The sequence below is a fragment of the Sprattus sprattus genome (genome assembly GCF_963457725.1).
Source record: "Sprattus sprattus genome assembly, chromosome: 16".
Lineage (NCBI taxonomy): Eukaryota > Metazoa > Chordata > Actinopteri > Clupeiformes > Clupeidae > Sprattus > Sprattus sprattus.
The window spans coordinates 25,729,499-25,755,663 of NC_137914.1; the positions used below are offsets into that span (position 1 = coordinate 25,729,499).

Below are 26,165 nucleotides of genomic sequence, written 5' to 3' on the forward strand. Positions count from 1 at the left end.
ACTACCAATGTGTGTGAGTGTGAGGTGCCGTTCTTCATCTGCCTTGAAATTCATGTTGAGTTAAGCTGATAACCATGAGTGTTTTTACGGCGAGTAATGGGACTGCCATCAGCTACACCTGCACCTTGAGACTAACTGTTGGTGTACTGATGATGATGTGCTGATTTATATGTTTAAAGTCCTGATGATGCCATCTTTTTTCCTTATTTACTTGTGATTTCAATTCAATTTTATTTACATAGCGCAAAAACGATGAAATTGTCTCAAGGCACTTTGCAGAGCCCAGGACCTGAACCCCCTTAGAGCAAGCACAATCGCAACAGGGGCAAGAATAAACTCCCTGCTAACAGGAACAAACCTTAAGCAGAACTTTGGCACAAGAGGGGGGGGGGGGGGGGGGGGGGGGGGGAGGGTGTCTGCCTGTAGCCGGCCGGGTAGAGATGGAAAAATAAGGGGTGGGGGGGATTTCAAAAGGATTCTGTTGTTCTCATTTAAATATTTCTAACAAGCCTTATTAGCTGCCTGCATTTTTCCATTTTGCACCATGTTAGTACACTGCATTTCCACTAGGTGGTAGTCTTAAACAGTGTTTTCTCATTCCCTATTACATGTTAAGAGTGAACCATTTATTGTGATATAGTACAAGATATTTGGCCAACTTTAAATGGGGGGTGTGATTGTTTCTCGCCATTTCAAAATAACTAAATTATATTTAAGTTGTTTCCTGGAACTGTTCAGTTTCATTCGTGAAGGTAGCATGAAGTACTTTAGCACCCCCTGTTGACTAACATAGGGTAATGCAGGTATCATTACAGGTTTTTACAATTGTGTTAGTGTGGTCCTTGCATTTCCCATCAAATTTTGGTTTGAGGTGCAGTCAAACAGTAATACCTTCTATTAGCTTAGGCAAGCAAAGGTTGTTCTAGTAAGGGAAGTGGGTTGTGTATGCTCTGGGGATGAGTGCTAAGATGGGTTGTTATGCAATTACCTATTTCTAAGCTACTACACCATCCCCTGGTGATGCACATGATTATTGGTTGTGCTTTTCCTTTAACAACAAAATGTTTTACCCTCTCAAATGCAACACATGTAGAAAGAGTAGAATGAGGATAATACATGTCTCAGCTGTACATTATTACATGTATCAGATATCAGATGTACAATATTACATACATCAGATGTACAATATTTTCTCAGATCTGTACCATAACCTAAAAAACCATGCTCCCCTTTCATCAAGGGGTGGATCGATTAGTTATCTTTCAATCAGGACTCCGGTTAACTAGGTATTCCTTTACATCTGCAAAGCTCCTGAAACTAAGAATCTAAGCAGTAGATGATGGGAAGAGAGGGAGATAGCTCACTAGATGAGTGTGTCCAGACTTGATTTCTGTCGTGTATTACATGTCTGTGTGTGCTGTCACGAGAGCTAGCATAACTTAGCTGCTAAATACCGAATTCTCTAATAACAGTGACAAAAAGAAATTCGACGTCAGTTTTAAATTCTCTAAACGGCAATACATGTCCTAACACGAAATATCTACTCACAGACAAATAATGTTGAAAGTTCAAACGCAAACCAAGGCTCTTCAAGGAGGAATTCAGCTGCATGCAAATTAACGTCTTCTCTAGTGCCCTGCGCAGCCATGTGAAGTTTATGAGCCGTCCATTGAGTTAAAACTAATAAAACCAAATCAAGTTCCCGTGATCATCTCCAAGATCTCTGATGGTATGTTAGAAGGTAGTCCAACAAATACATATAGCACTTGTTGTCTCTCTACATCTCACTTATGGTGTGATGAACTCACTCTCATTAATCCAGCCTACTGATTTTAGCTTAGCCTCCTATCTTCATCTAATTCTTTTTATTCAGACTTTACATAACGTTCATGACCAAAAATATAAATTGGCCAGCGATTGAATTCGTTTTTTTTGTTCATAAATAAATGTAGGATGGTCGGAGCAAAGCCTCATGGGAAATGCCTTTATCCAGTGAACATAGGGAGATGACGGCTGTCAGAGAGAGAGAGCAGGTGAGAGAGAGCAGGTGAAGCGGACCTGATGGAAACAATGAATGTAGACATATTCTCGTATGTATTATTATTTTATTTGTTTAAATCCCAGGAAGTCTGTAGAATTAAACCACAAACGTGCACATGCGTAGAACCTATTCAGTCTTGTTGGTCTGAAATAAAACATCGAAAAAGCACGGAGGTGATCGAGGCACTCACTACCTTTGCCTCAATGATGGGGGCATGCGATAGCCCACCGGTCGGGTTAATACTGGTGGTACTGCCGTTGTTGTAGTGCAGGCGAGAGAGGACGAGAAACAATCTCACAACCTGACCGTGTAGCCTACTGGGCAGATTGACTGGAACACGGAGCTGTAGCCCAGCCCTTTGGAAACAGCATGTGAACCGAACCTCTTTGAGGAATAGGGGGATCATGATTTTTCAACACTTAAAATGTACATTATTTTTCGTTTATAATAAGCACCGCTTGTGTCGACGTGCGTTTGTTTCATATTACAATTTTTTTGTTTTTTTTCAATTTTGTTGGGGGGGGGGACAACGTTATGCGAGGGGGGGACGTGTCCCGCCCGTCCCCCCCGGGATCTCCGCCTATGGCCTATGTACATGTACGTGTGAGTGCATCTTTGCATGCAAGGCCGAGGAAACTTGAACCTTAAAAGGATCAAGACTCTGCATGCTTAGTGTTACATCACCCAGTTTGTGGCCACAGCAGAGCGATGCCTGAGAGGTCTAAGTTTGAATCCCCTTCACTGAGCCCCACACCACCACCATGGCAATAACCCCAGTTTAATGACCTGAGTGTGCATATGATCATTGCTTCTACCCTTGCGGGGGCACCTCAACCCTTGGGAGATCTCACTGACGCAGGTGGAAATCTACCCCCCACAGCGGTCTCTCTGGTTACACGCACAGCACAGAGACACAAATCCAGGCCTGTGTCGTACACAGACGTTTGTGCTCTGTGAAATCAGCACAGAAGGAGATGAGTGAAGCTTGAAAGTACACAAAAGGACCTCATTTAGATGTTCATTTGTATATTATGTGTTTGTTATATCATGTTTGTGTGTGTGTGTGTGTGTGTGTGTGTGTGTGTGTGTGTGTGTCTGTGTGTGTGCGTGTGTGTGTGTGTGTGTGTGTGTGTGTGTGTGTGTGTGTGTGGGTGTTTGAGTTTCTGTTAGAGGAAAATCATTTCATTTGTATTGGAGCCATGAGTGGGGCCATTGCCACAGGCTCTTTAACATGCTTTATTTGAAGAGTAAATCTATACTCCAGGACAGCTGTGCTCAGCCTCGTGTCCTGAGCAGGGTTTCTGTCGGCACAGTGGGCAGTGGTGACCTGCTCTGACCTGGTGTCTCTCTCCTCGCTTACATAAAGCCACGCAACAGGTCCTGGGATCACTGCAGCTCACCGACCACAGTTGCATAAGACTCTGCTCCTTCCTGGCTTTTTAATCTCTTTGGCCAATGATAAACTCTCTTTCACTATTGTGTTCGGTGATAGGCTGTTCAATTATCCGGCTGTATGACTTGCTGACCCTCATGGTTGGATGATTTTGAGTGCTATTGACAACTGAAACCCAGCTGGAATCTTCTTTGTGTATGCTGTGGTGCACTGCTGTTGATGTAATATGAAATGTCTTTGAAGTATTATACATCAAACTAGCTTTTCTGATTGAAGACTAAAAATAGGAAGATTAAGATGGCGTCTCTTGAATGTTACCTAATTGTTTAGCAGCTCAGCGGCCAAGGTTTGCCTGTTAGCACCCCCTCACAGTGGCATGAGCTAATGTGGCCCTCAGCTCAATGTAGTTTATCACACAGTACAGCCTCGCCACATTATGGCAAGCCCCTCTATGTCTTGACGAATGTCAAATATTAACTTAATAACATTTTTTAAAATATGAAAAGTTTTGAATGGATGTGTTCAGTGGATTGCAGACCAAAACAAAATCCCTTTGGCTCAAGAAGTAACATTGTTTAGAACTCTGTAGATGTAGTGTTGCTTCGTTAATAAATCATTTGGTCTAGTTCTAGTTTGCTTTAAAGAGTGTCTTGACGACATGATCATTTAATGTCTTTGTCCCAAATGGATGTTGTTTGCGTTAGCTGCATACAGTATTAATTAAAAGTCTGTAGGTCTTCTTAGGTAAATGGCATTTAAATTCTAAACGTCTTTGGCTAGATTGCCCACACTTAAGCCAACATACTTGACTGACTCTGGTTTCTGTTCCTGTTGTTTGAGGATACTCTTGTTAATCCTCCAGCCTTACTCACACAAACAAAGGTCCAGTGGGTTGTGTAAGGCTTCAGATTCACCAGACTGGCCAGAGAATGGAGGGATTTACGACAGCAGCAGATAAGGCTAGGACGCAGGAAGGTGTGGAAAAAAGCCAGGAGCAGGATAATTTGGTTCATTGATGTGGTGCTCTTTGCTTTAACCGGAGGCACCAGAGAGCATAGGGAACAGGGAGAACAGAGCTTGTGCATTCACATCCAGTGTGCTACAACAACAAACCCAGTGGGCTAGAACAACAAACCCAGTGTGCTGGAACAACAAACCCAGTGTGCTACAACAATAAACCCAGTGTTAAAACAACAAACCCAGTGTGCTTGAACAACAAACCCAGTGTGCTACACAACAAACCCAGTGTGCTACAACAAACCCAGTGTGCTAGAACAACAAACCCAGTGTTAGAACAACAAACCAGAACAACAAACCCAGTGTGCTAGAACAACAAACCCAAAGTTAGAACAACAAACCCAGTGTGCTACACAACAAACCCAGTGTGCTAAAACAACAAACCCAGTGTGCTACAACAACAAACCCAGTGTGCTACAACAAACCCAGTGTGCTAGAACAACAAACCCAGTGTTAGAACAACAAACCAGAACAGCAAACCCAGTGTGCTAGAACAACAAACCCAAAGTTAGAACAACAAACCCAGTGTGCTACAACAACAAACCTAGTGTTAGAACAACAAACCAGAACAACAAATCCAGTGTGCTAGAACAACAAACCCAAAGTTAGAACAACAAACCCAGTGTGCTACAACAACAAACCCAGTGTTAAAACAACAAACCCAGTGTGCTCGAACAACTAACTAAAGGAGATGCCAGCATGCCGGGAGAGACAGCATTCCTCTCAGTGATGGACATTAAGTTCTCCATCAACTACGTGGACTAGTAGGGAGAGTAGCTTGCAGATAACTTGAACCTTCACTGGCTTCTCCCATTGTGCACACGCAGTATCAGTGCAAGATAAGAATGCAGGTTGCCATGGCATGTCCTTTAAAAGTGTAGTTTGTACTGTACTTTGGATGTGGACAGTGTTAATTGTATCGGTTCAGAGGTGGGATGTCTATAAAGCAGATATAGTGTGCCAATCCAGCATGGCAGCTGAAGAGACACATGCCTTATGTAATGAGTAGGCTTGTGTAATGAGTATGCTTGTCCTGAGTCTGAGGAAATCAATGTGGCTGAATGTATCCCCAAATGAGTCTATAAAAAGTCAAATTCTTAAGATGATTCTTCAAAACCTGAAAGACATCCTGTGGGTTTACATTCCCTATCAAAACTCTGCTGGTAAACCCTTAAATATATTATATATATATATATATATATATATAAATATATAAATAAAAGATATTTTATTAAATGGTAATCCTGCAGAGATAGGGAATGTGATAGGAATAATATAATATTATATATATATATATATATATATATACTGTATATATACTATATATACATATAATATTATATTAAAGGGTATACCTGCAGACTTTTGAATGTAAACGGAATTAAACCTACAAGATGCCTTCCAGGTTTTGAAGAATATATATACAGTATATACATACACATATGTGTTTTTTTCAGTGGTTTTAATACCTTTCCATTTTTTTATCTTTGCACTTTGCACATTGAATGATAATGTGCTTTATGAATAAACTTGAACTTGAACTTGATTATAGTGATTGCAAGTAGACTCCTTTGCCCAGCAGGTAGGTAGTAGATAGGTGTTTTGAGAGACTCCTTTGCCCAGCAGGTAGGTAGTAGATAGGTGTTTTGAGAGACTCCTTTGCCCAGCAGGTAGGTAGTAGATAGGTGTTTTGAGAGACTCCTTTGCCCAGCAGGTAGGTAGTAGATAGGTGTTTTGAGAGACTCGTTTGCCCAGCAGGTAGGTAGTAGATAGGTGTTTTGTCCACTCCCTGTTGTAAACAGTGTGGTTGGGGAAATGGATTGGCCTGAGATTTGTGACTCACGCTCGGCTCCTTTATCCCTTCTTAGACAGCTCAACATAGAGGTCAACACAACAAACTCTGCCAAAGGCACACAAGTGAAATCAGCATACACAAAGCATAGCATCTCAAGATGGATGTCTGTTTTCATGACTTGATGACTGTGGAAACTTTTCTGTAACATATAGTAGTCTCTCTGTGAATGGAAACTTGTGTGCCTCATCCATCATGGGCCATCTGAGGATGTGTGTATTCCCACACATAGACACAGCCCCGGGAGAGACACCAGTGGGGGACACACCTGGAGACCAATAGTTCCTGGGAAGCAATTGAGGAAAAAACGGAGGGCAAAACATACATAGACGCACATATCACATGGGACCTCAGAATTCTCCATTGGAAACATACAAACACAAACACAAGGCCATACATTTCTGAAAACAGGTTTATTGGTTTGCAAGGAAGGGCATTGGATACTGTGTTTCCCTTTGAAGCAGCTTTGCTTGTTGGCAAATAAGCGTCATCATCAAGTACTCATTCAAGTAAGAACTAATGTCCAGCCTTTACAGACCTTTTCCACTCCGAATCTTAACAATAACTCTCCCTCCAGCTATTCAATACGTTACTCTGTAACTGCGTGAGGATATTACCGTTTTTATCCATTGCTTTGGGCAATTTCACAAAACCGAAATTACATTCTCAAAGCTCTTAGTGCATTTGGCAAAATAGCCTATATGGTTCAGCACAACTACATAGATCACCTTCAAAAGGTCATATCTCACCCAAAACAGTTAAGTCAAGCTTCAAAACCAAATCATTTTCTCATAAAAATAGTCAGTGCCCCCAAAATGAAAAGTTCCTTCCCGAAAAGAAAAGGACATTCTCCACGCTTTAAATATATTTGCCAAAATAACCTAGATAGTTTATCAAAACACTATGGCACACCTGCAAAAGGTCATATCTCTCCCAAAACAGACAACTCATCAATTAAAACTAATTCCTTTTCTCATACCAATAGTCAGTGCCCCCAAAATGAAAAGTCCCTTTGGCATTGTTTAAGCACTGCAGGTCAAAACGTTTAGATGTTTTGCCAGTATGGCAGTGGACCATAGAAATATCCCTCAAGTGCACATTTCAATCTTGGCTCAGTCCTTTGACGTTTACTGCAGTAGATGTTTTCTTTCCAGAATACTTTGTGTGTCAAACAGAAAAAAGAATAATTCAAGCGTAGCCTACACGGTAGCACTCATACTGCACTCATACTGCCATGGAAATTGTTACAGTTATTGCCATACATCATGGTTACAGTAACAGAAAATGCGTACAGCACAATATACTCTCATACAATAAGCACATTAAAGCTAAAATGATGTATAGCCTACACTAACAACACAACCTGGAGCTTCTGAGTATTGTATGGGCCAAGATTGGGAATGTGGGAGACTACACTATTCTCTAAAATGGCATCACACATGGTTATGTTGCCCCCGCGCTGGCCTGGGAGATCCGCCGTTGCTCCTCTTTTTCTTCCTCCTCTTCCTCTAACAGGCAGTTGCCCTTGGTTGTTTCCCTGGCCAGGTGCTTCCATGTTCATAAATTGTACTGAACTTGGTCAAGCTCTAGATATTTGATGGAAGCATTTATACTCCTGGATAGGACCTGTCAGCTAACTAAACTTACTGTGTGATTGGTGATCGGATGTGTGAATCTCCCCCTTGATTAGTAAAGTTCTAGTTGCACCTGAAAATTACTGTAAGCTGATAATCTAAGAGATCCATATTACAAGATATACCATGATGTTTTTCATGGTATTATGTGCCTGAAAGATTTTGACAGTAGAGTGAACTATTTTGCAGGTGATGATGTACTCAAGGAAATTATGCCAACATGTTTTGCAGAGAACAACCACTTGACTGAGAAGCAACAGTCAGTTTAGACCAGCAAGATGTATTCAATTGGTAAATGGGCTAACTGAAGGCAATTGTACCTAACCATTTGCACAGATGTGCTAAATCATTTGAAATGTGTGCAAACTGTAGGCAATTGTACTTGTCATTTGCAAGGAGTTTCTAAAACAATTGCAATTTGATTAAAGGAATGAGAAATGCCAATCTGTTGTGAACCAGTGCCCAGTGGTTTTGAGGTTTGCACGTGTTGTTTTGAGAATGTAATTTCTGTTTCGTGAAATTGCCCAAAGCAATGGATAAAAACTGTAATGTCCAGCATTCTGAATGCCGAACTTTATGCACTTTTGCACAAAGGCTGAATTATTCCCTTTATGTAGTAATGTATGATTGGTAATGTACCTGTTAACTTTTGTACTAAAGCTTGCATTTGCGTCGAAAAAAAATAAGCTCATCTTCGGATACGGCCCCTTACTTATTTAATTATATGCAACCAGAAGGAATTGATGTGCTGTTCAAGCCACTCCTCTCACAGCATGATAGATGTATGAAGCTTAATCTCTAGCTTCTGTTATTTCCGTGCCTTCCGACTAAACTAATCTGTCCAGACTACGGATAGCTTTTTGACCGCAGAGCTGGAGCAGAGCCTGTCACAGCACACTCGCCTCTAGGTAAGTCAAAGGACCAGACGCCCGAGGAAGACGTTTGTCAACCGATTAATCACGGTGCACAGTGTGATGGCGCTGCAGATCAAAAGATAGATAAGCCTTCCCAGGTAGAAGTGTCTGCTTTTTCGTTTTATGTTGGTGTGAAATTTGGTGCATGCCAGGAAGAATAGCTTAGCAATGTTCGGACCGATGTCGAAAGGAACGAATGCTGATTAGAGGACGTCCTGAAACAATTATTCGCCGTAGTTACTCAATAGTTTTCTTCTCTTATGATACGGTCGACTTTGATAGCAATTGCGAAATACTGGTGAATACCACTTCATTGGATTCAGTTGTAGCCATTGCACAGGCATGACAAACCCAGCATCCTTTACTGATGTCCTTGTCTTTAAAATCAACGCACCTGTCGCAGCGCTCTATCGCCTTCACCAACGCGGTTCTCTACCAGTGCTGTCCGTGTATTAGTCCCCGCACTTACCGCAGGAAGAGAAAAAACTGCTGGAGTTGTTACATGCCAGAAGGTGAGCCTATGTCTGAGTTGACATTTGCATTTTGTTCGTTTCTGTAGGGCACCTGCTGTCCCGGGATGCTTTCTACACATGCTATTTTACATAACGCATGGTCTGACTGCATCTACAGTAAAATCATTAAGTAAACAGATGCTTTATTTGTATGGTGGTCTGTATTGATGATGTCCTGGCCTAGCACATGTGTAGATGAACCTGGATGTTCTGCAGCGCAATTGCGGAGTGGCGTACTTCATGTAGACGTGATGCGGGTGCTCAGCTTATAAAAGGGTACATGCAGACAGTAATCACAGACAGTAATCACAGACAGACTTACCGACTGAGAGGACAGAGAGGCACGGGGAAACAGACAGGTACTGCACAACTGCATCTACTTTAGTAAATCTAATTGAGTGCCTTGTCTGCTTTAGGTATATTTGGTATTTGGCGATGCTAATGTTCCAGTTTTTGTTGTCAACATTACTATACGTAAAACTGGTTATAGACTTAAAATTACGGTGTGATTTCGAAGGTGTCATAACATTTCTGTGTTTATATCTGCCTACAATATTTGCCAAGTGATGCATTTGGCATTGCTGTACGGTCATTTGTTAATGCAAATGTGTAGGCCTACTGGAATAAATATATTTTAAAAAGAAAACTAGGATAAGAACTTCAATAATTATTATTTGCAGCGGAATAGGAATTGGCCCAGTTACCTGTATCCTGTTAACCAGCTAAAGCCAAACATATAAACTTCAGGGGGCTCTTTGTGTGGCCCTTGATCTCATTAACCAAGAGAAAGTCCCAGTTCATCTTAAGTGGATGTTCTTTGCTTTTTTTGGGTTAGCCTATTTGTCTATTAATTGACTTAGTGGCTAAGAGACTCCAGATCTTAACTAATCTTTATCAAATGTTGGTTTTGTTTTTTTTCTTTAAAAATGTTTTGTCATTAGAAATTATTTCGTATTTATAAAGAAAATGTACCATCCAGTTAATCAAGGGTATTTTGGAGAACATGGCTGCTGCATTAAACCATTCATGCTGTGTTGGATTTTGCATGACTGGTCCCCCTGGTGATCCACACATACAGTAGATCAAAATATGTTAAGCGGATATATAAGAGGAAGGAACTTACTTGCTGCTTGTATCAAATGCTAATCCTATTTGAACCTGTTTAGTCTAAAGGCATTTTTTCTTAATCATACCAGACAGCAAAGTGAGACAAATTGTTGGGATTCATAATATCATGTATATTACTATAAATGTCATTTAAGGCTTCTTATGTGGCAAAAATTGCAGAAACTCAGTATTTCAAATACATGTAGATTGCACACATGGGAAGAATCATTTCTTTCTCACACCTTATCGTTTTACTCCCAGGTGACCATGCCTCACTGTACAGGCACCACTGTGTTCCAACCCTAAAGGCTGTGTTTGGCACTGAATACCCATGGCTTTAGAGACTGACGCATACGGACCCTGTGCTTGCATTCACTAACGTAAATCACTTTGTGTGTTTGCCAGTTCTGCCTGGCATTGTGTAAGAGCTATGGCAGGCTGTGGGTGGCTGAGGGGTGATTAAGGTTGGCCAGTGAGACAATGAGTCAATCCCCTGGATCCTTACCAGGCCAAATGGAGAAACTGAAGTGGCACCTGGCCCAGACAAAGTCATAGACAGCTTCTGGTTTGCCCTCGAGACAGTAGTGAGCCGTGGTGATAAAGATGAGGATGACTATGCTTCTGCCGCAGTTGTTCTTTACTGACTGAGCTGACAGAGCTGGACATAGCTGACTGATGAGGAGGATTCCATTTATTCACTAGAGCTCTTATCAGTTTTCTGGAACTGTAAGGATTTTGTTTTTTATTGCAGAACCTTCTTGATTGTTATGGGGATGTTTGGGTTATAGTATTTACGGCCAATGCTGATGGTTTTGCTACTATTTCTTCTTAGTAATTCATTATTCTTTCATTTTTGTGACTTCTTACAGAAATCCCCGTTGAAACTCAATCAGAGATGGGTCGCAAGGAGGCTGACTATGAGTGGAAGAAGACCACAGAGGACATCCAGGAGGTGTTTGATGTTATGGAAGTGCTTGGATCGTAAGTATGGCCCACAAGGCTTGATCTTTTACCAGCACACTTTTGTTAACTCATTTGTTAACTCAATACTAACATTTTCAATTCATTTGTACGCTCTTTAAGAGCCTCCCTTATTTTAAGGTTTTACCTTTGAAGCAGTTTTGCTTGTTTACAAATAAGCATCATAATCAAGTACGCATTCAAGTAAGAACTAATGTCCAGTCTTTACAGACCCTTTCCACTCCGAATCTTAACAATAACTCTCCTTCCAGAGCTATTCAATACTTTACTGTAAGTCTACTGCGTGAGGGCAATAATGCCCAGCATTCTGAATGGCGAACTCTATGCACTTTTGCACAATAGTGAATTCCTTTTATGTAGGACTTTATGATTGGTTACGTACCTGTTTTGTATTTAAGCTTGCATTTTCATGGAAGAAAGATACGCTCATTGTACGCTCTTTAAAGTGTAGGTTCACAATAGCCTCCCTTATTTTAACTTCCTCACAAAACAATGCGATAAAAAAAGAGATACATATTACCTCAAGTGGAGAACTCCACACAAATATATTTCATTCAGATGAATTGTTGGCCTCTACAGCACGATTCATTGAATTAACACAGGGGCTCTTCTTGCTCCTCTGATTTTAATGAATATCGCCACTTGTCTTTCAAGGACAAGGCCGATTGCTAGTTATGGCTGATTGGACTTCTTAGTCAAAACCTAGTTTTCTCTTTCCTAAAAGGCTTGGCTAGATAACGCTGGGCTTAAGTTCTGGCTGGCTTCAGACGACTAGCTTAGCATAGCAAGGTTAGATCACAGACACAGATTTATAATGCAGACACATAATGCCAAGGCAGTGGCAATTGAGGCTATGAGAGACTAATCAGTCTGAGTGATCGGTCTGTGGAGTTATTGGATGGGTTTTTGCAGGTCAACATGAATTTACAGGTTATGCTGCTCAGTGTGATGGGTTTTTTAATCTGTTTGTTGATGCCATGTTGATGTGGGTGTGCAATATACAAGATTATACAAAGCAGTCTCTGGCATGTACAGTGTTTTATCATTTTAACCAGACGTGGTGTTTGACTGGTTGTCTTGCATGTCTGGATTATTTTGTTGGTTGTATAAGGTTGTAAACATATTTTCGACAATTATATTAAAATCGATGCATCTGACTAGACTTTTCATTTAATATCGGTGCAGCCTATCCTGTGGAACAATGCAACAGGTAGAAATCAGAACACAACAGAATGTGCTGTAATTCATTTCAGCATGAGAAATGGCTCATTTCCATTTAGCATCTGTAAACACCGGCTCTTGCCGTTGGCCGCAGGTCATCGGCTAAATGGGTCAGATAGTAATCCACCGACCTCTGAGACTGCAGTGCTTGGCATTCTGAGTACACCGTGACGCCAGAGGGCCAAAGGAACATTGGGATCCAGCTAGAAATGGGATTCACGAGACTGTCACGAGAAAACAAGGAGGGGGGGTGAGAGAGAGAGAGAGAGAGAGAGAGAGAGATGAGTAATTATTAGTGATCAAGGCTCTGTACCATATGGCTATATAAGCCAATTCAAATGGCCTTCATCACACATCTCTCAGTTCTGCATACAATCCAAGGTCACAATACTACAATATTAGAATAACACTTCATTGCCCTCTACTACCATGAGGTAGAATAAAACGAATTGTAGGACTCAAAGGTAGGAGCCTGACAGTTGTTTTAAAAGAAACAGAAAGCATGGACAGAAGACAATCATTCTGTGGGCTAACTATGAAATGGGAGAATGCGATCTGCAGCGTGCGTGCAGCTGGGCTCATCCACCTGAAGACAGGTCATGGGGTCGTACGGCAGGTGACAGAGTGGACAGTAATCTCTCTGCCAGACAGGGGAAATGGGTCACGAGGAGAATGGATGACAAGAAGAAAGGAGAGAGTGGGCCCTGCTCGTGAGCTAATCTGCACTCTGCTGCATAGGCATATTCATATGTACTCTAATGTTTGTCGGAATCCTTTAAGCCAAAGATCTGTGACCTTGCTTGACTGTGATCAGACTTCCATGCACTTAACCCTGCTTTGATAATTAAGAGGCAGTGGCTGAACACTCAGATGAAACTGTTTATGATTAATCACTATTCAGTCTTCTTGCTACTCCGGCATCTTGCCTTTAGGCAAATGTGCTGTAATGAGCTGGATAATTAATGTCAGGGTTTAGATGGGGCAATTGTGTGATAGATAGATAGATAGATAGATAGATAGATAGATAGATAGATAGATAGATAGATAGATAGATAGATAGATAAATAGATAGATATATAGATAAATAGATAGATAGATAGATAGATAGCACTTTATCGTCCATTCACTCAGAAACATTCACATGCTCCAAGAAGCAGTCACAATACAACGCAGAGGAATATGTACAGCATAAAAGAACATCTACAACATAAGCATGAAATGAACATTGGAGGGCATCTGCAAACGCTGAGAGGTATTTTGGTGGTTACATAGTCCATGTGTATGAGTGTAAGTGTGTGTGTTGGGGGGTAATTAAAGACACAGGGTGACCCACCACCTTGGAACTGAACCCCAGGGGCTGCAAAAGGCCACTGAACCAGATTGAGCGAGAGTCTGTATGCGAGAGAGAGAGCGAGAGAGAGAGAGAGAGAGAGACACTGAGAGAGAGCAGTTTGTCTGCATGTATGAAAATGTGTGACCTCAAAATTTAGTAACAGTCATCAAGGATGTGTGATGGAGTGTTAGACTGTGTGTGTGTGTGTGAGATGAAGTGTTAGACTGTGTGTGTGTGTGTGTGTGTGTGTGAGCGTGTGTGCGCGTGTGTATGCGTGTGCGTGTGTGTGCGTGCGTGTGTGTGTGTGTGTGTGTGTGTGTGTGACTGCTGATGGGTTGCATGCAGGTGGATGTGCTCAGCTAATTCCAGTTAATTAGAGTCTCACCCAGGGGAATGAAAATACATCAGCCAGAAGCACACCTATGAGTTCCTCTTATGTCGCCAATCTCAGTCGGCAGGCGCACTAATCAAACACATTACAGACTGTTTGTGCACACATGCATGGGCTCAGGGATCAAGGGAGTCTTCCTACTCCATGGGGAAGCTCTGCATAGTTATTTTTCTATATTTATTTTTGTCATACTTTGGTCATAACCTCTTGTCTGCAGTCTTGTCGTCTCCTTTCTCTGCTCCCTCCCTGGTGACCTGGTTGCTATGGCAGGTCTGTCTGCCCTGCCTCTATGCAGGTGTGGGATTTTGTGCACAGAGCAGCTTCTTGTTGTGTATGCAGGCATGGTGTTGTGTGGTCAGGTTGTCTGCACAGGTGTGTGTGCGGGAAATGGACATCCTGTGGTGGTGCTGTAAGGACAGGTAGTCCCTGTTGAACCTGTTGTGGTTTCCAATGCGTGAGGGATTTGCCTTCTAATCCCTGCTGGTGAGAACATGCTATTCACAGGCACAGACTAAGATAGACTGTGGTATGGAGAGGAAGCTGAGCCTGATGGGAACAGGACAGTGGAGCTTTTCATCTGACCATATGACCTGTAATCCCTCCTGCAGCACACTTGATAATGATCTCAGAGATCATGTGGACCCATTTGACTCCATTAAAGGCTACCCATAAACCTTAATTAAAGGAACCCAATATAAGAGATTTTTTTTTGTCAGTACCAGTAGACAAATAGCCTCATCATGAAAGCAAGTAAATTATAACCACCTACTGTATGTTCAAACGAACACACACACACACACATACACACACATACACACTATTTAGTAATCTTCTCTTCCCTTCCTCTCTCTCTCTCTCTCTCTCTCTCTCTCTGTGTGTTTGTGTGTCTAGTGGGGCATTCTCTGAGGTCTTCATGGTGAAAGAGAAGAAGACGGGAAAGCTCTTTGCCATGAAATGTGTGAAGAAGAAGAACAAGAGGGATTTGAACCTGGAGAATGAGATTGCCGTGTTGAGGAGGTGAGTTTGGTGGAGCGTGTCTGTGTACATGAGTCACCAGCTGCTTCTGTGGATTTTCTTCTGGAGGCTTCTATGACAGACCAACACTAGAGACCCTGCTCACACGTGTGTCTGTTGCAGGATCCAACATGAGAACGTGGTGTGTCTGGAGGATTTCTATGAGAGCCGGACCCATTACTATCTCCTCATGCAGCTGTGAGTTCCTTTGGCTCTCTCATTACCCCTGTTAGAGACTCAGGCCGCACAGCTCTGCCTCAGGCGGCAGTATGAGTGGATGGGTTTGAAAATGAGTGGATTCTTCATGAATATGCATTTCTGTGTGTGTGTTGTGCAGTGTGACTGGAGGGGAGTTGTTTGACCGGATCCTAGACAGGGGCATGTACTCGGAGAAGGATGCCAGTCACGTCATCAAACAGGTGCTGGAGGCTGTCGGCTATCTGCACAAGAATGGCATCGTTCATAGAGACCTAAAGGTACACACACACACTACCACCCTCTCTCTTTACACTCAAACATTACAAACACAAACCTGAACACACACACTCTTTCTCTCACACACACACACACTCACACACACACAATCCCTTAGTGAAGGTGTTCATCATTTAATTATCTTTCTTTTCTCCATTGTTCTCTGTCTGTCTTGCTCTCTCTCTTCCTTTCTCTCTCTCTCAGCCTGAGAATCTGCTGTACTACAGTTCAGATGAAAACTCTAAGATCATGATTAGCGACTTTGGTTTGTCTAAGATTGAGGACAATGGCATCATGTCCACTGCCTGTGGAACACCTGGTTATGTGGGTAAGCATGGGAATATACAAAAAGGACATACAAAGCACTGTTGAGTCCAGTATCCCTATGTTTAATATCTGGTGCCTGAAGACATCCCATTTCATAAATATCACCTCTCTCTCTCTTCCGCAGCCCCTGAGGTGCTGGCTCAGAAGCCTTACAGCAAAGCAGTGGACTGCTGGTCCATTGGAGTCATCACATACATTCTGTAAGGACTGCTTTCCACTTATCTGATCCCTTTTAAACCACCATACTGACCCCAAGCCTGTTAATAGCATACCGGTGGATTTAGAGCGCCATCCTATGGATTAAGGCTGTAAAACATGCACAGAAGTAAAAATATACAAATAATGTTTTTGTCTTTGGTACATGCTACTTGGCCAATCGCACCATTATCGGGTGTTTAAAATGAATCACCAAATTAAAAAGGTTGATTATCCAAGAATCATTTAAATGTTGGTCACCTAATTGAATGACAAAAAGTTTAGATGACCGTTCACTTTCAGTTTCTCAAGAGGAGACAGATGAACATCATCTCCGATAGGAGCAATCCCCACCTTTTGAAAACAATAATTTCCTAAAGCGATATTGGATTTCAAAAGAACAATTTCGCTGGGCTCTGAATCTTAAAAAAATGATTAGTTCATAAAATGAACCACATTTGCCCATTAAAAAAATACTTAAGTGAACATTTTTAAGTTTCTTTTCGGACACGGTGGCAACGTCTCAACAGCTTCAACTGAGCTGTACTGACCCAATATCCAATATGCGCGTTGAATGGTCGTAATGTACAGGTCTGGCTCACCCAGTAGAATGAGGGCATGCAGCAGGTGATTCATTTTGAACACTTGAATCATTGTGCGATTAGCCAAGTTATACGTGCACAGCTAAATGGGGGGTCATCGTTATTTGCCCTCATCCTCTCTGTTTAGATGTTGACCAGAAAAAAGCAAGCTAAACACACTTTGTAAATTTGCCTTATAATGGTTGTCTCTTTTATCCTCCATATCCCTAGTCTGTGCGGCTATCCACCCTTCTATGAGGAAACAGAGACTCGTCTCTTCTCTAAGATCATGAAGGGGCAATATGAGTTTGACTCTCCATTCTGGGATGACATCTCAGAATCTGGTAAGGCTCACCTCCATCTCTATCCTCTCTCCATCTTGCTCTCATGTATACTTTCTTTTATAGAAAAGATGACATACAAAAAGATGATATTGTCTTTGCCGTGTTGTTACAGCCAAGGACTTTATTCGTAACATGATGCAGAAGGACCCAAAGATGCGCTACACCACTGACCTGGCCCTCAGGCACCCCTGGTGAGTACAGCAACAAACGTCAGGGTTCAAAGTCAGCTGTGAGGGGTACAGGCTGGCTAAACTACGAATCCCCTGTAGCAGTTTCAGTGTCTATGATATGTATAAATGGAGTAGTGATCCAGGGTCTTCATTTCTCTCAGGATCATTGGAAAGACAGCACGCAGTCAAGACATCTATCACTCTGTCAGTGAGCAAATGCAGAAAAACTTTGTCAAGTCCAAGTGGAAGGTAAGCTCACAAAACTGCTAGCTATTCAAACAAGCACACATTCACAAAACACATACAGACCTCCTAATTCCTGTGTATGCTTATGTGTGTGTGTTTGTGTGTACCACAGCAAGCCTATAATGCCGCAGTGGCTATCAACCACATGAGGAAGCTGCAGCTTGCTCATTCTGAGACCATGCGTCAGAACAGTGCTGTCATTCCAGAAGTCAATGTCATCGAGGCGTCCACCATTTCCCCAGCTGTGGAGCCCCACAAGGAGCCCAACAGCGATGAGGTTAATGGCAACCTCCCGGCCAGTCAGAGCCTAGTTATGGGTCACATGAGCGTGCCACACAGCTGTAGTGAGCCCAGGAGCCACTATGAGGCAGCCCTGAGCGGCAGCCAGAGTGGGCCTCAGCCTACACGCCCCCACGGCGGCACGCTGCCCATCCACGCAGGCACACTCACCAGTGCTGAGAGGGGCAAGCATGTCTACCACTCTGAGCCTGCCAACCTAAATGGGTAAGAGCTGAAAATAATGTAATTTCTCTACTACCACTTATAGTAATGGACAACAATACCTCCATCTAACAGTGATACCCCCATCTAGTAATGATAGCTCCTTCTAATAATGATACCTCCATCTTATAATGATACCTCCATCTAATTATGTCTTCATTGATGAAAAATGTATTATTTGTGTTGGGTGTGTTGCAGGTATGGCAGTAGAGGCGCCAATCGTTGGGGCCAGAGTCTGCAGACGGCTGTGTGCTCCGTCATGTGATCACGTGTGCGGGTCGGCACATCATGACTAATTAAGCAAGTAAGCACTTCTATTACTGTTCACACTAGCAATAACACACAGCTGCAATTAAGTGATAAAGGGTAAACCAGACAAACAAAAACTAATGGCTGCCATAATGCAACATGAATAACATGCTTATTTTAAGAGATCAGTTAACATAGTTTCCTCAGCTACAATCTCCTACCACTCCTGAACATCACTGGTGTTTAAACTGATACCACCAATGGTCATCTAACTGCTGATGGATGCCACCAGAGTGTTGAGTCTCTTTTTAATTTATTTTATCCCACCCCCCTCTCTGTCTCTCTGTACCTTCCTATGATTGACAGGTCGGTATTTCTGACTCAGCCGATGGCTGTTTGGAAGGGGCGGAGCCCACAGGCAGGCAGGAGAGCTCATTGGACAACATGGATGGAGGGACACTGAATCCACAGTAATCAGAGGGTGCCAAGAGTTCTCCCAATACACATACGTGTACATAAACACATAAAGTATACCTAAAATACACACACTGTCACACCAACTGCTGTCTGCTAATACCAAGAATCTGTTGAGAACAGTTGCTAAAGATAATTCTTGTCCAATGAAACAGACAAACCGTTCATATATGTGTGTGATCAAACAGAACGTATTAGTGTGTGTGTGTGTGTGTGTAAGACCGGTGTGTATATCTTAACAAAAGCACTGTATTCTACTTCTGAAAAGCAGAGGTTTTGTGAGCGATCGTCGTTTCACATTAAGAGCTTCAGTGTGTTGGTGCATCTGTATCTTTTGTGCTGTCCTGCATCCTTAGCATCCGAGCACCAGCGCTTGCCCTGCACGTTCATGCCACTAGAACGCTTGCTGCTGTGGTGTGGTCAACTCACACTCTTGTGAGACCTCCGAAACGTATTACAGGCGCTTTGATTTACTGCAGCTTCATCCATTCAAGAGACCGTTAACTCACAGTGGATTCCTTTATGATAGGCGACTTGTATGTTTTCAAATTGCTTCCATCTAGACACTGTGGAACCTTGCTATATTTTTTATATTAAATGTATTCATATACCATGTACATACTGATATACGTTTTTTGTAAAAAATAAAATAAAAAAAACGAAACAAAAAAAGTAATATTGTTATGAACTCACTGCTCACGTGTATGGTCATGTTTTTGTTCCATCACTGTACATGAAGTATAACCTGCCTCTTGGCTGATTCCCTGTTATCGTCTGTGTAGCTTATTGTGGTTAAAGAGATTATGGCTGATAAGTCTCCTGCCTAAAGACCAGAGGCATGTGTGGTCACAGGAGATGCTAGTTTTCACTGTGAAATACTTTTCTTCTGTCAATAATAAAGAAATAATCCCTACTACTGTTGTACTTGCCTGCTTTCTTCCAAAGCTTATTGAGGACACTAAAAGTTGGTACAGTGACCAGAAGTGTTTGAATCCTTTGAATGGATGTAGCATTTACAGTGAATTCAGAAAGTAATCAGACCCCTTCCCCTTTTTCCCCTCATCAATCTACAACCGATACCTTCATATTCAGAAAGTGAAAAAGGATTTAGTTTTTGCAAATACTTACAAAAGGAAAAAACTGAAATACCACATTGATATACATGTATGTATTTAGATGGAAGATGGGAAATAGATGGACTAGCTGGGATCTCCTCTTTTTTGAGATTCATGGTTTTTGTACATCATCCCTGAATAAATTAAATTATATAATAATAAGTATTGTTCTATTATTAATAATAATAATAACAATTCAGATTGTTTACTTTATTTACTCAGATTAGATTACTTACTTAAATAAGAATTCAGACCCTTTACTCAGTGATAGGTCGAAGCACCTTTGGCAGTGATTATAACCTCGAGTCTCCTTGGGTATGATGTGACAAGCTTTGCACACCTGGATTTGGGGATTTTCTGCCATTGTTCTCTGCTGATCCTCTCTATCTTGGTCACGTTGGATGGGGACCGTCAGTGGACAGCCATTTGCCCTCCAGACATGGGCTTCAATGGGCTTCAAGTGAAGGCTCTGGCTGGGTCACATTCACAGAGCTGTCCTTAAGCCACTCCTGCAATGTCTTGGCTGTGTACTTAGAGTTTGTGTCGTGTTGGAAGGTGAGCCTTTGGCGGTGAGGCCCTGAGCACTCTGGACCAGGTTTTCAGTAAGGATATCTCTGTACTTAGCCCCGTTCAGCTTGCCCTCACCCAGTCTCTGCCACTGAAAAAAGCACAGTATGATGCTGCCACCACCAGGCTTCACTGTTGGGATGGTACTGGGCAGGTAATGAGCAGAGCCTGGTTTCCTTCAGACATGAAGCTTAGAATTGAGGCCAAACTGTTCGACCCTGGTTTCATCAGACCAGAGAATCTTGTTCCTCACAGTCTGAGAGTCATTTAGGTGCTCTTTCTGCAAACTGTGGGCTTTCCTGTGCCTTTCACTGAGGAGAGGCTTCCATCTAGCTACTCTGCCATAAAGCTCAGATCGGTGGAATGTTGCAATGATTGTAGTCCTAGAGGTTTCTCCCATCTCCACACAGGATCCCAGGATCCCTGGAGCTCAGCCCAAGTGACCACTGGCTTCCTGGTCACCTCTCTTACTAAGGCCCTTTACCCCCAATTGCTCAGTCAGGTGGCCATCTCTGGGAAAAGTCCTGAGTGTTCAAAACTCCTTCCATTTGAGAATTATGGAGGCAACTCTTGGTAACCAACACAGCAGAATTTTTTGTAGCCTTCCACAGATATGTGCCTCGACACAGCCCAGTGTCTGAGCTTTGCAGGTAGTTCCTTTAGCCTAACGGCTTAGTTTTTGCTCTGTTTAGCGAGCCTACACGGACTCGAACTCAAACCTGTACTCTGACCGACACGCCAAAGAGCCAGGCTCAATGGCATGGCAGTCAGAGCACATACTCATGTGTAGTGACGGCACATCGGCACACTGCCCTCACCTTCGGGAAGCGCACCCGTGCAGTCTGACACAATTTGTAAGGGAGAGCATACCCTGTAAGCAAAATGACGTCCCCTCGACGTCCTGTAATGGTCTCTCTGAACGTTCTAAAAACGTAAATGTGTATGGTTCCCTTGACAACTTTAGGACGTTTTGCACGACGTTCCAAGACCGTCCCGAGGACGTTGCGGTGACAATTGGGAAACGTTTTCTAAAGGTCCTGGGGACGTTCTTCAGGACGTTGCAAGAACGTCCCTATTGCGGTGACGTCTGGAAAACATGTTTCTATAGGTCCTGGGGACGTTCTGCAGGAAGTTGCAAGAACATCCTGAGGGCATTGTGGTGACTTCTGGAAACCTTGTTTTAGACGTCCTGGGGACGTTATTCAAGGACGCACCGCGGACGTAGCAGGCACGGTGTTTTTGCTGAGCTAAATGAAAAAAATAAAATAATAGATCGCGGAGCCGTCATTTTGCTTACATGGCTCACACACAAAAGTTCAAGTTTATTTATATAGCACATTTCATATGATATAGGCTACATAGACACACACAGAGACACAAACGCGCTTTCAAACTTGATTGCGAGGCATGGGAATTGAACCGTAAACCTTCCTATTACTAAACCACTTCGCTACCACTTCACTACCATTGTCTGATTCTTATTTTGTCACTTTAACACCTTTATCACAGTGTGAGACAGCCAACAAACTTAGTCATTTTTTCCGAGGGTTTGAGAAAAAGCATATTGTAGCGATCTCAGTCACTACGCATTGAGGGTTTTCCGTAATGATTCCTTTTTTAATTAACATCCATGGCACGGACGTGCGGGCAGGGAGGCAGAATAACTAGCCAAACTAAGAATGATGAAATAAAATAAATATGAATGCTTCTCTACTGATCTGTGCTATACATTTAATGTCTGCATGATTCCAATACAATGCATAGCCTACATAGGAAGGTCTATCAAGTCTAGCGTTAACATTGAGCTTTCCACAGGCCTTCAAAGATGCTGCAACAGAAAGCTCACCGGTCAAATTGTCTGGTTGGAATTTCTTAAACATCCCGTCTCGCAAATACAATCTGGATTTGACAACAATCCAAATATTTAGGCCTATAAAGCAAACGTGCACTGCCCTTATTATGTTTTAAAGGAACAGGCTAATCTGCCGTTAGAAAGTTATTTAACAAAACGCATATGTTGCATACTGTCTATGCCCGTACGTGAGCGTGCCGGAGCCGCCAGAGCTCGCACTCGCAGCATATTGAAAATTGTAGCTGTGAACTTAGTTAAAATTTTTGAATTATGAACAATGAACTGAACTAGTTCATGTAGAAATTGAACTTTCCAAAAACTGAATACCTGAAGCCCTAGATGTTCGAACAGCTTCACCAGAGAAAAGTCTGAAATGTCGGGTGTTTATGTCGTTATGGAGTGACAAGTTCTAAGGTGCGAGGACAGGGGCGGAGTGGCCATCGGGAGCACCGGGATTTTTCCCGGTCGGCCGGTAGGCCAATAATCTCTCGAGAACCAGCCTGCAGGCCGGCCTTCGCAGCCGTCGCATCAAATTCATGAGCGGCCCATTTGAATATACGTCAAATCCTGGTCCCGGGAAAATCTCTAAATTCTCCGAGAGTTACAAAATTAAGCAGTCCAACCACTATTTATAGCACTATTTGTCTCTGTACATCACACCTATGGTGTGTGTCAAACTCACTCCCATCAATCCAACCTTCTGATTTTTGTTTAGCCTCCTATATTGATGTAATTCTTTTTATTCAGACGCTCCATTACTTTCATGACCACAAATATAAATTGGCCAGCGATTTAATTAGTTTTTTTTTTTGTTGAATGTAGAATAGTCGGTGCAAAGCATCATGGGAAATGCGTATCGTTCTGCCTTTATCAAGTGAACCTAGGGAGATAAATTAGCGGCTATCAGGGAGAGATAGCAGGTGAAGCGGGCCTGATGGAGGGACATAAGAGAAAGGAGAAAGGAGGGGGCAAAAAGGCCAGACTGAAAAAGAGGCGGATGCTGGAGGAAAGTGCATCAAAATGTACAAGAATTACGGATTTATTCAACCAGCCGTCAACTAGGTGCGAGTGAGTTGACATGACACATTGTTGCGAATTAGCATAACATTTGAGCCAATACGGGACGCGATTTGTTCCGTATTTCCATAAGTATATACAAATACACTGTCACTGTCATGTCTGTCACCCACACATCAACTATAAATCTAACAATAATGATCAAAAGCCGCCCGTTTGTTTCTGTAGTTGATATATGGGAGGTGGAGGGGATGCGGGTTGGGCCAGTTGTGGGCACGTTGTGGGCACGTTATGGGCCGGTGGTGGGCCGGTGCAGTCAGAATTGTCCCGGTGGATTTTTGTGTCCCACTCCGCCCCTGTGCGAGGATATTGATAGTCACAGTCAAATGTTCTGTTAGCACTGTGAAAAGGCTACGCAAAGGATTCACAAGAAGGTCGAATAATTTTAGAATCTCTGCTCTCATTGAACAGAGCAATGTCCATGTTGCGGCGCTCATTTTAACGCCACAGCAGGTTGCGATTAAAGGCCACTTATTGACGCGCATCAGACATTAATGTTTTTGTTTCCCATTGTAAACTTAGGAAAATAAACATGTTGCATTCTAAACTACCTGCTTATGTTATTATTTAAGCTATGCAGGCCGTCAGTTTTCTTCAATAGGCTAATTTAGAAGCAGAAATAGATATTTGGCCGGCTTATCATTAAAATGTCCCGCAAATGAAAAACATTTTTCTCTAGCGGAACCTCTGGTTCAGAGAGGACCATCAGAGGACGTCAAGGGGACGTTTTGGAAGGACCGAATGCGAACGTCCCGCAGAGGACCACAGGTAAAGGTTACGGGGACGTTGTTAAAGGATGTCCTGGGGACGTATGCTGAGAGACCAAATAAGAACGTTCCCTAATAGTCCATTTTAAGGCTCATGCGAACGTCACGCAGAGGACCTGCAGGTGAAGGTAACGGGGACGTTTTTAAAGGATGTCCTGGGGACGTATGCTGAGAGACCAAATAAGATCGTTCCCTACTAGTCCGTTTTAAGGCTCATGCGAACGTCACACAGAGGACCTGCAGGATAAGGTAACAGGGACGCTTTTAAAGGATGTCCTGGGGACGTATGCTGAGAGACCAAATAAGATCGTTCCCTACTAGTCCGTTTTAAGGCTCATGCGAACGTCACGCAGAGGACCTGCAGGATAAGGTAACAGGGACGATTTTGAAGGACGTCCTGGGGACGTGTGCTGAGAGACCAAATTATAATGTTTCCTAAAAGTCCGATTTAAGACTCATGCGGACCAAACGTAGACTTGCTACGAACGTCAAAAACGTTCTGGTAACGTCCTTTAGCGAACGTTGTGCCGGGGACCAATTGGGGACGATTGGGGACCTTGCGAATGTCCTGTTAACGTCCTGGGGACGTTCCCTGTTTGCGGGGTATCACCCCACCCGGACATGGCAGTCAGAGCACATACTCATGTGTAGTGACATACTCATGTGTAGTCACCAGGGGCGATTCTAGGGAGTGTGGGGGCCCAGTGTTCACCAGTGTTCATCACCCTTATGTTAGGCAAAAAAATCTGACGCCGACGCGAAATGTATGAAATAAAAGCTTTTTTTTATTCAAAATATAAGAACATGTTCCAAACATGAAAAACACTTATTTTTCACTGGAAGTGGATGATGCTAGACCTGATATGCAAAAAAAAAAAAAAACAGGGTATATCTTAAAGAATCTTTTCAGAGCATGTCACATGTTATCAATTGAGGTAAAATATCCAGAGGTGTAAAAAGTACTGAAATGTTGTACTAAAGTAAAAGTACAATTACTTTGATAAAATTGTACAGGTAGCAGCTACAGTTAACAATTCAAGTGGAACACTGGACTTAAGGTTTTCATCATCAGGGTTTGGTAGGGGCACTTTATCTGTCCGTTTCGTCATAAATTTAAGTTATGATCCTGAGGAGGGAATAGAGATAGGGAAGAGATGTTTCATTTTTCTCCTTGAGCATGGCTTTCATTGCTATCACAGCATTAACAAGATAAAAGCAACATTATGCAACTATTTTACCCTTCAGAATGGGTTAAGTGTGTTGTTGTGTTGCACTTGCTTAATGTTTGACTGTGTTATGAAAGTTGTTCACTAACTAGTTTGTTAGCATCCCTAGCGATTAGCTATTTTTGCATAGGTTTGCTTTAACGCTAGCTGCTATTCAAGTTATTAGTTGGACAAAGTAGCCTAGCCACATTTTTCGTCTGTTAATGTTATGCTTAGCCTAAATCATCCACTCCACTCCACTTACCGAGGCCTTTCTTTTTCTTTTCTTCATCTTCTTTTTTCTTCTTCCTCTTCTCACTACCAGATGGGTAGTTGTTCCTCTTCATTTTCCCTCAGGTTCGTTCTGTTCCGAACATCTCACATTCCCTAACGTTGTATCCACCTGTTCTATCCTGGGCTGGATTTTGACTGGGCAAAGCCAATGTCAATCAATCGGAATTTTGATACGCACTCGTCTTTACCCACACTGCCCTGCGCTTGGCCCTCTACCCATCCGAGTAAGAGAATGAATTTGTTCATTGAGAGTAAAATAAGGTGTTATAACAAATACATTATTTTACTATACACATGCATAATATATGCATGTATAA

General features: G+C 42.5%; 1 protein-coding gene across 1 annotated transcript; it reads left to right on the forward strand.

Moving 5' to 3' along the window:
• Window positions 1-9,218: 9,218 nt before the first annotated feature.
• On the forward strand, window positions 9,219-18,513 carry camk1gb (calcium/calmodulin-dependent protein kinase IGb; the record flags this gene model as incomplete). The annotated part of the gene is made up of 12 exons (XM_080853984.1): window positions 9,219-9,363; window positions 11,340-11,451; window positions 15,288-15,413; window positions 15,534-15,608; window positions 15,748-15,886; window positions 16,089-16,212; window positions 16,336-16,411; window positions 17,219-17,331; window positions 17,444-17,522; window positions 17,663-17,750; window positions 17,860-18,251; window positions 18,447-18,513. The coding sequence occupies 12 exons, from the start codon at window positions 9,219-9,221 to the stop codon at window positions 18,511-18,513; spliced, it is 1,536 nt and encodes a 511-aa protein (XP_080710110.1).
• Between the last annotated feature and the right edge of the window lie 7,652 nt (window positions 18,514-26,165).